At 42.6% G+C, this 14,214-nt stretch overlaps 1 protein-coding gene across 1 annotated transcript in view; it reads left to right on the top strand.

Moving 5' to 3' along the window:
- The window catches only part of ifi30b (IFI30 lysosomal thiol reductase b), a gene marked incomplete at both ends in the record, with an annotated part of 36,429 nt that overhangs the window by 5,337 nt on the left and 16,878 nt on the right, over positions 1–14,214 (top strand). The window contains 2 exons of the mRNA XM_084318289.1: positions 6,832–6,936; positions 8,990–9,178. Of these exons, the coding sequence (XP_084174415.1) occupies positions 6,832–6,936; positions 8,990–9,178 (294 nt within the window). The remainder of the gene's footprint in view (positions 1–6,831; positions 6,937–8,989; positions 9,179–14,214) is intronic.

The following is a 14,214-nucleotide window of genomic DNA, read 5'->3' as shown; positions in this document are numbered from 1 at the left end:
TACGGTGAGTTTCAACGTTATTTTCTAACGTATTCTATACTAACTGATCTGATGATCATATGACCCACACTAGATGAATGGTATAACGTTGCCCACGGAATTATAAACGCCCCCTCGCCCATCCGGTCAATATCAGATGATACGTAGTAACTTCTAGAAGTACCTCCAGTTGAAATTTTTCATACCGATCGCTACCAAAATGTATTTGATCATCAATATAATGCATTTGGGGCTATAAATCAAGTTCTGAAGAAAGCTGCAGAAAACGATAAAAACATACTTATACTTTAGACCATATTTTAGTATGAATATGTGAATGAAAAAGTATATCGTTGCTACACCCTGAACAATGGATATAGGACATTGAATGGGCCATAATAATGTCAATTTAGCAATAGAATTTAAAAAGTTATAGCCCTGCAAAGAAGGGGAACTTCTCCATAGACAAATAGAGCTGGCTAGGGATGGTAAATTATGAATTTAACCATGGCGATCAAAGTGTTAAGAAATAAAACATTATTTTTACAACACAGCAAAAATATACACTTCTCTTCCTCCGCCATTATGCAACGGAACAAGGCGATAAAAAACTACAACTAAAATGGCCGCTACGGCGCTTCCTGTCAAACCCGGAAGTTGTTCTCTGCCAGCCCGCCGCTGGTGGTCACAAGTTGCATAATGCTATACAGTCTCTACACAAAACACTGTCAACTGTCTCCAGTATAACGCAACCCTACGTCACACGTAGTACAAAATATAATAACGTACGTTCATACAACATGAAAAGAATCATCCGTACCCTGCACATCAGCATCGTTAGCACAGTTAGCCTACTAGCCCCGTTAGTTCAGCTTAGCATAGGTAGCTTAGCTTAGCTTAGCACTAATAGCCAGCTCCCCTTTCCCAAGGGTGCACCGCGGTGGTCTCGCACAGAGCCATACAACATTACAACCGAAGCGTCCTACTTTTGCAAACAACTCTCAATCAACGTTATCATTAAACAATCGCTTCACACCCCAAAATCCCTTATCTACCGCCACCACGCCGCTTCTAATCATAACATTGCACGAGCTCTTATCACGGCGTTACACCCTAAACGCTCATACCAGCTAAGTAGCTAGCCAACATTATTCCGCTCCTCATGTGAGGGTTCAACACACTTCCTGGGATCCGCGCGTTATGTGATGTTCCTATATGCGTTCAAGATCTGCGCATTCATTCAGTCCACTCAGTACTATACCAATCTAACTCTAAACAACTTGCACACGTAAACAATACATTTATAAACCACACACACCCGCATACCTTCATAAACACTACAACAGTCACTCTCCAAACATACTTACAGCTCACATTCGCCATAGTTACACACCAACACCCTCATAAGTGCTCACTTATGTCATCCAAACGTCCAACAACAACAACATAATTTCCTCCTCATAATCATCTCAGCCGGCCGGCTTTAACTCCACACACATCTACGAGCTCACGCAACGATGGTCTAATCGTCCAGATAAACAGCCCTTTCAGCAGGATGCTACTTGGTTATCATTTTTGTAGGTTCCCTACTGCTCTTAGGCAACCAAAAAATGCCCATCCCTTACCCCAAGTTTGAACAAAATCGCAAACTAAAGTCAAAAGCTATATTGTATCACACGGGCTACTTTAGGTGTCGGTCTCAATATTTTAAACATGCTTATCCAACTCCATAACGATTACGACTTTCACTACGTCATCCTTAGCCCGGCGGCTACTTGATTAAAACCAATATCGCAATCCCCTCGGCACCATCCTATTTCGTCTCGACTTTACTGACCATTGTTCAATAAAAGGTATGTAACAACATACTATTGCACCATTTCCTCCACATCTCTCAGCCCGCCTGAGCTCGGCAGGAGACAGATAACGAGGACCTGGTCAAATTAAGTTCCTTCCATTAATACAACCATCATTAGGTGCGAGCCCATCCGCCTCCTTCTCCAGGAGTTCGGACAGCCATACTCATCTATATGTTTTCGGCATCATTCTTGATCCAAACGCAAGGTTGATTTCGAACCCATTTACATCTAAATGTACTCTTTATAGCCCCGTATTGATTCACGACACGTTCAACGGCCGCAATTATCAAACAGTACTATAATCCCACACTATTCCCTAATCCATACTGTAGCATTTCCACACAATATTGGGTTGTATTATTAATCAAGTACCTTTCCCTCCTCTCTTCCATCAGCGCTTCCAACATCTTCTTGAAAGCACGTTCCTGTTCACTTTAATATCTACTCTCCCATCTAGAAACACGTTCCTGGTCTCTTAAACTTCTGTGCGTCCATAGAGAAACACGGTCCTGAGCCTAAACTTCTGTGCCCCTATTTAGCAGCACGGTACTGAACTTAACTTCTGTGCTTCTGTCTAGGATCGCGGTTTTGAGCTTAACTTAAACATCTGTGCTCCATCTAGATTCCGTCTCCTCCGCCAAAACCAGAGTCAATCCTATGATATTGACTTCCTAACCTTGGCCGATACAGAGTTAAACATTTCGGAAGCGCGGTTTTTTAAAGTAATAGAACTCATCTCTGCTCTACCGCCCCACCCCCCTGCACGCAAAAACAACACCCACCCCGGGCCCCAACTGGTGGCTACACGACCAAATACACAACCCCGTTCTCCCCTTTCCAGACAGCAAAACTCTGCACTGCAACACCTTAACCCCGGTCCTTTCTACTGCTTGATCTCAATATGGGTACAATGCAGAACGGGTCTAACAACAGCACCATTTCTGTCGTATATTCTAATCAATATCTAAGGTTATTTACAGTACAATGAGGTTTCTATCTGGAAAGGAAGAAAGATCATAATGGTAGAATGGTCTTCTCTAAACTGTGCAGTCCAGACAATAGAGCTATAGTTAAACTCAACTGATTTATTTTGCCAAAGGGCTCAGAGTGAATTAGAAGGTTGTTGTTTACATACAATGATTATTTCATAGTACATCAAACATGTTTGTACATAGGCTTAATAAGGTTTGCACATCAAACCTAGTATGTACATAAACAGTAGTCATGGTTATCAAATGAAATAGAGAATCTTACTGAGCATTACACATGAGTAAACCTGGTCGACAGATAAGGGATCTGTACATTACTCTAACCTAAACAACAATGGTTTTTCCCATGATTTACTCACATGCAAGACAACAGCATTCTTCTGGATGGGCGGTGGTAGAGACGCAGACCCTCGGGGGCCTGGCCTCCTCTCTCTAACCATACGTTCTCATTTATACTCTGGCCTCAGCCAATAATAGCAGTCTAATATTTTAAAGTGGTCCAATCAGGTTTGTCTTCTGGGGGCTGGTCCGCCCCTGTCTTCCTCCTCATGTGGGCTGGTCTGTGGCCCCAGGGGTGGTCCTATGGCGGCCCCCTCCTTTTTGGCTGTGGCTCCTTGATGAGTTAACAGTTTTTAACACTAGAACCTTTTCTATATTTATGGTTTACAACAAGAGTGAACTGACACTCTATTACCTTCATAACCAGATTGACATTCTACATGACATTTAAGTCTAATAAGTCAGTTACCTTTTTAAATGATATGGTTTAATTAGTTTCAGTCTTAACATTCTGTAAGCACATTCTTCTTGTTATCTAGTTTGGGCTGGCCTGCTGTGGCCCCATTACCATACAGTCCTCAGTCACACGAGTGGGGGTTTGGTTCCTTTGTTCTAAAGAGTTGACCACATTTGCTAGTGTGGGGGTCTCCTAAATACAGTTCAACAACAGCGGGGGTTTCATAGGGGCTCAAACAGTTCCTGTCACGCTAGTATCACCCCTTAGGGCACACCAGACTTTTGCATTATGGTTTTTCTAATTATACACACATTTATTATGAAATGCCAGTCAAGGATACCACAACATCATCCAAAGGTTCAAGCTCCTGGAAGGGAATGTTTACTGTCTGAACCATCACAGGTATGGCATTGGAAAGACTTTCCTTTTGAACGGTATTATGAAAATGGGCATAGCCTAAGCATTCATGTTAGTGCAGGCTAAGCAAGATGCTGGGACCATGGGACACCTGGACATGGGACATTATGGCATGCTTTTTTCAAAAGGGAGAATGTATGAATATTATAATCTATATTGTTGGAAAAAGGTTGTCCAAATTAGAACTTTTCCTGAGATAGTTCAGATTACAACAATTATCTTGAGTTATATGAGTGGAACATTTAGAATCTTAATGCACTGGACCCAGTTGGCTTAGGCCGTAGTGCTTATATTTAGATTAGAAGCTGTATACAATAAACATTATTCTTATACAAGAATCAAGAATCAAGAGGTTTATTTGTCACATACTGTACATACCAGGGCATACAGTGAAATGCGGGTGGTCATGCCCGCTTTGATTGTGCAATAATACAATAATAAAATAGGCATAGAAAAAAAATAAACTGAAAAATGTAAATAGGTAAGACACAAGATATGCATGGTAAAAAAAAAAGACATGCTGAGTTCCTGATAAACTGGTTCCTATATACCGTACACTACTATACTATATACAATTTACAATTTTAACTCTTAATGTGTCTAACCTATACTATTAGTACCTCCTTCCTTTAAAGTGACTTTAAAAATTTTTAAGTGACATTTTGTTTAACTGATTTTTAGCGGTTGCTGTGTGTGTGTGTGTGTGTGTGTGTGTGTGTGTGTGTGTGTGTGTGTGTGTGTGTGTGTGTGTGTGTGTGTGTGTGTGTGTGTGTGTGTGTGTGTGTGTGTGTGTGTGTGTGTGTGTGTGTGTGTGTGTGTGTGTGTGTGTGTGTGTGCGTGCGTGTCTGTCTGTGTGTGCTCTTGTGTATTTGTGAGTGGAGAGTTCAGTGTTCAGTGTTCTGATGGCCTGGGGGAAGAAGCTGAGCCGGAGTCTCTCTGTTCTTGCAACGTGTGACCGTAGGCGCTTTCCTGACCGCAGCAGCTTGAACAGGCTGTGGTTGGGGTGTTTTTTTTTACCATGCATATCTTGTGTCTTACCTATTTAAATTTTTCAGTTTATTTTTTTTCTATGCCTATTTTATTATTGTATTATTGCACAATCAAAGCGGGCATGACCACCCGCATTTCACTGTATGCCCTGGTATGTACAGTATGTGACAAATAAACCTCTTGATTCTTGATTCTTGTATAAGAATAATGTTTATTGTATACAGCTTCTAATCTAAATATAAGCACTACGGCCTAAGCCAACTGGGTCCAGTGCATTAAGATTCTAAATGTTCCACTCATATAACTCAAGATAATTGTTGTAATCTGAACTATCTCAGGAAAAGTTCTAATTTGGACAACCTTTTTCCAACAATATAGATTATAATATTCATACATTCTCCCTTTTGAAAAAAGCATGCCATAATGTCCCATGTCCAGGTGTCCCATGGTCCCAGCATCTTGCTTAGCCTGCACTAACATGAATGCTTAGGCTATGCCCATTTTCATAATACCGTTCAAAAGGAAAGTCTTTCCAATGCCATACCTGTGATGGTTCAGACAGTAAACATTCCCTTCCAGGAGCTTGAACCTTTGGATGATGTTGTGGTATCCTTGACTGGCATTTCATAATAAATGTGTGTATAATTAGAAAAACCATAATGCAAAAGTCTGGTGTGCCCTAAGGGGTGATACTAGCGTGACAGGAACTGTTTGAGCCCCTATGAAACCCCCGCTGTTGTTGAATTGTATTTAGGAGACCCCCACACTAGCAAATGTGGTCAACTCTTTAGAACAAAAGAAACTACACCATTCCCAGTGGAGTGCAATACCCGCTGGAAGGCGTAGGCGGCGGTATTTGCCCTTTTGCGAGCTCAGACCCATTCCCAACGATAACATCAGGCTAGATGGATGGAAATGAATGGATGTCGCTAATAAAAGAAATACCGATTAAAACCCGACTATACTCGTGATTGGCGCTCAAGCGATGGCGAGTTAACCCGACTATCATCGTGACTGGCGCTGAATGAGTTAATAGGCCTCTTTGTTTACGGTTTGATTATTATTATTATTGGTTATTCAGTTTTACTTTTCTGTCCCATAAAATCGCCATACTGTCACCAAATGTGGTCACCAAATGAGACATGTGAGGGAAAAGATCAATTTTAATTAAACAACTCAGATCACACACCACTAAACTGATGAAGCATAGACACAGACATACAACTCATATTTAAAACAATAGCTAACAATAACTATGTCCACATTAGCCTACACATCTACAGTACATTTACATTTAGTCATTTAGAGCTCTGACGCTTTTATCCAAAACGACTTACAAATTGTATTAATATGGAGTGGTATGCACTTATTAAATACCATATATACCATGGAATATATACCATGGAAATGCCAGACCATCTATCAGTTGCATCTATCAAGTAAAGCAATGGATATTGCTTCATTCTGGTCACAGGGTTTTTAGGGTAATATCACCGGTGTGGTGAATTATTAGACTAATGTAACGAAGACCACCGCAACTCTTCCGGTATTTATATTTTGAGCTCATGGAAGAGAGCGGGGGGGGTGGGGGGGGGGGGGGGGGGAGCGTCAAGAGACTCTAATCAAAATTCATTCATTTGATCCCTGCATGCTCTCTCCCCCCCTCGCCCCTCCTTCTCACGAGCTCCATAGAACGCGGAAGTGCAGTGGTCTTATTGGAGGACGAGCGCACTGCCTCCCTCGCTTTCACATCACAGGTCGAGTCGAGTCGGAGCTCATTATACCGCAGTTCCTCCAGGCTATGGCTGCAATGAACTTACATTTATTTTCTATTTGCTTACTGTGTTTATTAACTGCCAAGCATTGTTATGGAAAGAAACCACACCCGCCGAAGCCCCCGAAGCCCTCTTGCCCGTACCCCCCCTCGCAGTGGTGCAGGTCTCTGCAGATAGCAATAGAATGCAAGGTGAGTTTTGAGTGTCTACTTCAAGTTCAAGTTTCAAGTTTTGTTCATATATAAAGTACATGTACGTTACAGTGAAATGCTTGGTTCTGTATGAGCCCCCTGAGAAGTAAAAAGTCCAAACAATATACTAAATATACAATATTCAAACTAAAGTTCATTATGTCTTATGTGTGTCTTTCAGATTAAGAATGCACACATTTCTAAGTGGTTTTATTAACCACATCTTGATGAACATTTTTGGTGAATAAATATACGTTTGCCTCTTCTTTTGAATTCTTTTACTAATCTTGTAGGTATTTTATTTGCATGCATACATTAATTAGTTGTATCCTAATATGCTATAATCTGCTCATCAAAAGACGTGTAATGTATACGGTACAGTACGTTAACATCATGTACACTGTCAGTAAATACTATTATTCCTAAAACATTGTTTTTCGTGGTTTTGAGTTCAGTGGAGTTTAGTTTAGTGACTCAAAGGAAGCCCTTGTCCAACTTTGAATGAGAATCATGCTTTTGAAATTAAGCACCAGAGGTGCTCCATTACCAATAAGGAACATGTGATGTCTCCTCGCCTTCAGTGGATCATACTGTGGATCAGCGGTTCGGTTCCCAAACTGTTTTGGCCGTGCACCCCCTGTCACCTCCCGACCTAGCTGACTGTTAGAAAAAATGGTTGCTGGTCTCCGTGCACAGATTTAATTTTTTATTTTATCTCTTCCCAAGGCGACAATGGATAGGGAATTTCTTTATTTAATTAAAATGTTCACGACAACATGGATGCATGTACTCTCATCATTTAATATCCATAATACTAAAGGTTTGACTAAGATTTGTATGAAATTTTATTGTAAAAAAAAATATATATATATATATATATATATATATATATATATTTTTTTTTTCCACCATTAGCCTTTTCATGTCACGCACCACCTAGAGGGCGCTCGCGCACCACAAGGGGTGCGCGCACCACAGTTTGGGAACCACTGCTGTGGATCATACTGAAGGTGTCTTCTGAATCTCAATATGATTTGAAAGTGAAACTTCAAACGTGAATGCAAAGCTAGTATGTAATTTGAACTATAGACAGCCTTGTGGTTCATCAAATGTCAGCGTGTCATTAAAGCTACACTGTGATTTTTGGGTCAGAAGTTAAACACATGTAAGATATATTAAGTGAATAGACAAACCTTCCCTGGAACACTGTTTGAAGCTCGAGAGCTACTGTACCTAAAAAGTTACACTTTTTCAATCATGTTTACAAAGGCAGCACCCACAATCCTGATTCTGTTTCTCTTATGATGACATGAGAGAATAATTGTAAGAATTGCATGTATAGTAAATGTGTTTTGTAATCTGTAATTGCAGGCTTTGCAGATGTAAACATAATACCTCCCCCAAAAAACCTGTTAAGCCTCGGCCATATTTTCAGAAAATTCGCCTAAAAGTACATACCCAAGTAAATAGAAGATCGCTCCACTTCTCCAAGGGCCATTTGCATGTGCTTGGTATCTAGGGACATCTATGGACAGACATATTGTGTCTGTTACTATGCTTGAGTAAATTGTAATGAACCAAAGGAGAATATAAATTATTATTATTATTCGGTTTTTTTCCATCTTTGACGGTGAATAACATCACGCTAACATTGATCAAAAGGGAAACATTCTGCTCATTCAGCACCTCCTTGAGATCAAGTAAAAATAAATAACTGTATTATGGCCAAGTCATAGGTACATCTATGGTTCGGGCCAAACCTCCTCTTTCCAATGGCAGAGTTAAATCTGGATTTAGTACCACCAGGCGTCGTGAGTGACACGGGCACACAGGGCAGCAAAGACCGCAAATGAAATCTACTGTGGGTAGTACAGTTACTTTTGTATAATGTCCATAGCTCCGTACGGCACGGCCTAAATATTTTGTGGAGTGATGACATAAATAAAGTATTTTCTTCCTATAGGCTATAGTGCACACCAAAGCTACACCAAGTGTTTAGACGGACACATGGAACCCGGATTGTGGCTTCAGTCGGTGGTCTTTTCATCGGTAGGTCCAGAAACAGTGTATGGAGCTGCACGCCACCAGACCCAACGCGGCAGTGCCCCCGGTGGAGGTGACGCTGTACTACGAGAGTCTGTGTCCCGGCTGCAGGGCCTTCATCACCCAGCAGCTGTTCCCCACCTGGACCCTCCTGGCGGACATCATGACGGTCAGCCTGGTGCCCTACGGCAACGCTGAGGTACACTAACCCTGGTCCCTACGGCAACGCTGAGGTACACTAACCACGGTCCCTATGGCAACGCTGAGGTACACTAACCCTGGTCCCTACGGCAACGCTGAGGCACACTAACCACGGTCCCTATGGCAACGCTGAGGTACACTAACCACGGTCCCTATGGCAACGCTGAGGTACACTAACCACGGTCCCTATGGCAACGCTAAGGTACACTAACCACGGTCCCTATGGCAACGCTAAGGTACACTAACCACGGTCCCTATGGCAACGCTGAGGTACACTAACCACGGTCCCTATGGCAACGCTGAGGTACACTAACCACGGTCCCTATGGCAACGCTGAGGTACACTAACCACGGTCCCTACGGCATTGATTTATTGATTGATTGATTGATTGATTGATTGAAAACTTTATTAACAGATTGCAGAATGGGTACAATACAGTACGGCTCAATACATACAATTGTTAAGGGGATGCAGACCAGAGAAAGACTTTCGTCTTGTTTACATCAGGGTCCCCCATTTTCAATTCATCAGGACATATATGACATAAATGACATACAGATAGACAGTACTGCTACATCTATACATTTATGACATACCAGATTTGCAAATACAGTACTGTTTGTGATACAGAAGGAGTCAAGAAAAGGGAGTATATACATTTGATGTAGAAACTGTACATTGGAGGAGGTTGGGTGGGGGGGGTTGGGTACATTGGGATATTGACAACCATACTGGGTAATTTACATTGGAGGTGGTTGGGGGGGGGGGGGGACACTGTATAAACAAGCAAAACTGTACATTGAGGGGGGGGGAGACACTGTACAAACAAGCAGAATTGTACATTGGACTATTGACAAAACCATACTAGGTAAATTACTGTACATTGGAGGGGGTTGGGTTAGGACATTTACAGGGGCCAGTTTTGAATTGCAGTCTCCCGTAGGTGTCCCTTGAGAGAGGTTTTGAAAGTGGGTAGTAATTCACATTCCTTTACAGCTTTGGGTAGGGCGTTCCACATTGATGTGGCATAATTGCGAAACGTGTTTAGTCCCTTATTTGAGCCGAATCTGGGTTTAACATGATTTGTGGAGCTCCCTCTGGTGTTGTGATCGTGGTATTCACTGACCTTTGGGAAGTATTTTGACATGTACATGGGTACCTTGGTCGTGTAGTGTATCTTGTAGACCAGGCCCATTGCAAGTTGCTGTACTCTGTCGTCTACTCTAAGCCATCCTAGGTTGTCAAAGTGGGCAGGGGTGAGGTGGGTTCTAGGAGTCAGGTCAAGCAGTAGTCTGACTAGTTTGTTTTGAGATGTTTGTAATTTGGTTTTTAGTGCCTTTGAGGTGCTTTGGTACCATGAGGTGCAAGCATAGTCGTAGTACCCTTGAATGAGTGCTCCTGCCAGAGTCTTCAGGGTATTCTTGTTTACCAGAGAGGAGATCCGGTACAAGAATCGAGTTCGTTGGTTGACTTTTTTTATTACATTGGATGCCATTTTGTCACAGGAGAGATTAGCCTCTAGGATGGAACCCAGGTAGGTAATTTCATCTTTCCTTGTGACAATATTGTCACCCTCTGTAACTGAGAAGCCGTCGGTCTTGCTGAGTTTGTTATTTGAACCGAAGAGAATGGACTCTGTTTTGCCCATGTGTAATGATAGTTTGTTATCAGCGAGCCATATGCAGATTTTGCCTAGTTCCGAGCTGAGGGTTTTTTCAACCTGTAACTTGTTCTTGTCAGAGACCAGCAGGGCTGAGTCATCCGCAAACAGGAACAAGTTGCAGTCACAAGCTGACGACATGTCATTTGCATAAATTAGGAACAGTAGCGGTCCTAGTATGCTTCCTTGTGGAACACCACAGCTCACTGTGAGGGGGGGGGATAGGGTACCGTTTACCTCCACCATCTGTTCCCTCCCCTCAAGGTAGGATTGCATCCAGCTCACTGATAGACTATCAAAACCAATTGCTTTTAGCTTGTCAATCAGAATGGAGTGATTGACAGTGTCGAAGGCCTTTTGTAGGTCCAGCATGACCATGCCGCAGTATTTGCCCGCGTCCACCTCTTGTTTGATGTGGTCGTTCAAATAGAGGAGGCATGTGTCAGTGGAGTGGGACGTTCTGAAGCCAGATTGTAATTCGTAGATTAGATTTTTTTCCGCTAGGTACTTTTCGACCTGTTCGTAGACTATTTTTTCCATGACTTTCGAGATGGAGGTGAGAATAGAAACAGGGCGGTAGTTGCCTGGGTCTAATTTGCTGCCCTTTTTGTGCAGAGGGGTTACCCTCGCAATTTTGAAGTCCTTGGGGACGTGTCCCTGTTTTATGGAGAGGTTTATTATGTGTGTGATGACTGGGGTGATGGCGGCTGCTGAGTCTCTGAGGAATTTGGAGGGGATGTTGTCATGGCCAGTGGCCTTGTTAGGTTGGAGGGCGCTCAGTTTATTGAGTACCTCATCTGTTGTTACCATTTCCAGCTTGAAGTCGTCCTTGCGGACCCCTAGGTTTTTGTAGTAAGCTACTATGTGTTCTACCCCATAATGCCCTGAGTGGGAGGGTAGTTTGTTTACCAGTGTTGTGGCTATGTTTGTGAAGAAAATGTTTAAGTAATTGGCCACATCCAGCTCGTCTGTGATGAGCGTGTTGTCCGTTTTTATGTTTATGTTTGAGAATCTGGTTTTACGTTTTTTACTGCATCCTAGTTGATTATTGAGTAATTTCCAAAGTTCACGTGGTTTGTTTTTGTTTTCCTCAGTTTTGTCATTGATGAAATTCTTTTTTGCAGTTTTGATCATGGAGTTTACGTCGTTTCTTAGTCTGTTTCTTTCTAGTTTGGGTACCTTGGTCGTGTAGTGTATCTTGTAGACCAGGCCCATTGCAAGTTGCTGTACTCTGTCGTCTACTCTAAGCCATCCTAGGTTGTCAAAGTGGGCAGGGGTGAGGTGGGTTCTAGGAGTCAGGTCAAGCAGTAGTCTGACTAGTTTGTTTTGAGATGTTTGTAATTTGGTTTTTAGTGACTTTGAGGTGCTTTGGTACCATGAGGTGCAAGCATAGTCGTAGTACCCTTGAATGAGTGCTCCTGCCAGAGTCTTCAGGGTATTCTTGTTTACCAGAGAGGAGATCCGGTACAAGAATCGAGTTCGTTGGTTGACTTTTTTTTATTACATTGGATGCCATTTTGTCACAGGAGAGATTAGCCTCTAGGATGGAACCCAGGTAGGTAATTTCATCTTTCCTTGTGACAATATTGTCACCCTCTGTAACTGAGAAGCCGTCGGTCTTGCTGAGTTTGTTATTTGAACCGAAGAGAATGGACTCTGTTTTGCCCATGTGTAATGATAGTTTGTTATCAGCGAGCCATATGCAGATTTTGCCTAGTTCCGAGCTGAGGGTTTTTTCAACCTGTAACTTGTTCTTGTCAGAGACCAGCAGGGCTGAGTCATCCGCAAACAGGAACAAGTTGCAGTCACAAGCTGACGACATGTCATTTGCATAAATTAGGAACAGTAGCGGTCCTAGTATGCTTCCTTGTGGAACACCACAGCTCACTGTGAGGGGGGGGGATAGGGTACCGTTTACCTCCACCATCTGTTCCCTCCCCTCAAGGTAGGATTGCATCCAGCTCACTGATAGACTATCAAAACCAATTGCTTTTAGCTTGTCAATCAGAATGGAGTGATTGACAGTGTCGAAGGCCTTTTGTAGGTCCAGCATGACCATGCCGCAGTATTTGCCCGCGTCCACCTCTTGTTTGATGTGGTCGTTCAAATAGAGGAGGCATGTGTCAGTGGAGTGGGACGTTCTGAAGCCAGATTGTAATTCGTAGATTAGATTTTTTTCCGCTAGGTACTTTTCGACCTGTTCGTAGACTATTTTTTCCATGACTTTCGAGATGGAGGTGAGAATAGAAACAGGGCGGTAGTTGCCTGGGTCTAATTTGCTGCCCTTTTTGTGCAGAGGGGTTACCCTCGCAATTTTGAAGTCCTTGGGGACGTGTCCCTGTTTTATGGAGAGGTTTATTATGTGTGTGATGACTGGGGTGATGGCGGCTGCTGAGTCTCTGAGGAATTTGGAGGGGATGTTGTCATGGCCAGTGGCCTTGTTAGGTTGGAGGGCGCTCAGTTTATTGAGTACCTCATCTGTTGTTACCATTTCCAGCTTGAAGTCGTCCTTGCGGACCCCTAGGTTTTTGTAGTAAGCTACTATGTGTTCTACCCCATAATGCCCTGAGTGGGAGGGTAGTTTGTTTACCAGTGTTGTGGCTATGTTTGTGAAGAAAATGTTTAAGTAATTGGCCACATCCAGCTCGTCTGTGATGAGCGTGTTGTCCGTTTTTATGTTTATGTTTGAGAATCTGGTTTTACGTTTTTTACTGCATCCTAGTTGATTATTGAGTAATTTCCAAAGTTCACGTGGTTTGTTTTTGTTTTCCTCAGTTTTGTCATTGATGAAATTCTTTTTTGCAGTTTTGATCATGGAGTTTACGTCGTTTCTTAGTCTGTTTCTTTCTAGTTTGGGTACCTTGGTCGTGTAGTGTATCTTGTAGACCAGGCCCATTGCAAGTTGCTGTACTCTGTCGTCTACTCTAAGCCATCCTAGGTTGTCAAAGTGGGCAGGGGTGAGGTGGGTTCTAGGAGTCAGGTCAAGCAGTAGTCTGACTAGTTTGTTTTGAGATGTTTGTAATTTGGTTTTTAGTGCCTTTGAGGTGCTTTGGTACCATGAGGTGCAAGCATAGTCGTAGTACCCTTGAATGAGTGCTCCTGCCAGAGTCTTCAGGGTATTCTTGTTTACCAGAGAGGAGATCCGGTACAAGAATCGAGTTCGTTGGTTGACTTTTTTTATTACATTGGATGCCATTTTGTCACAGGAGAGATTAGCCTCTAGGATGGAACCCAGGTAGGTAATTTCATCTTTCCTTGTGACAATATTGTCACCCTCTGTAACTGAGAAGCCGTCGGTCTTGCTGAGTTTGTTATTTGAACCGAAGAGAATGGACTCTGTTTTGCCCATGTGTAATGATAGTTTGTTATCAGCG

The sequence above is a fragment of the Notolepis coatsorum genome (genome assembly GCF_963971535.1).
Source record: "Notolepis coatsorum genome assembly, chromosome: 7".
Taxonomy (NCBI): domain Eukaryota; kingdom Metazoa; phylum Chordata; class Actinopteri; order Aulopiformes; family Paralepididae; genus Notolepis; species Notolepis coatsorum.
The sequence above is the reverse complement of the archived record's forward strand: the minus strand, read 5'-3'. Positions and strand labels throughout refer to the sequence as shown.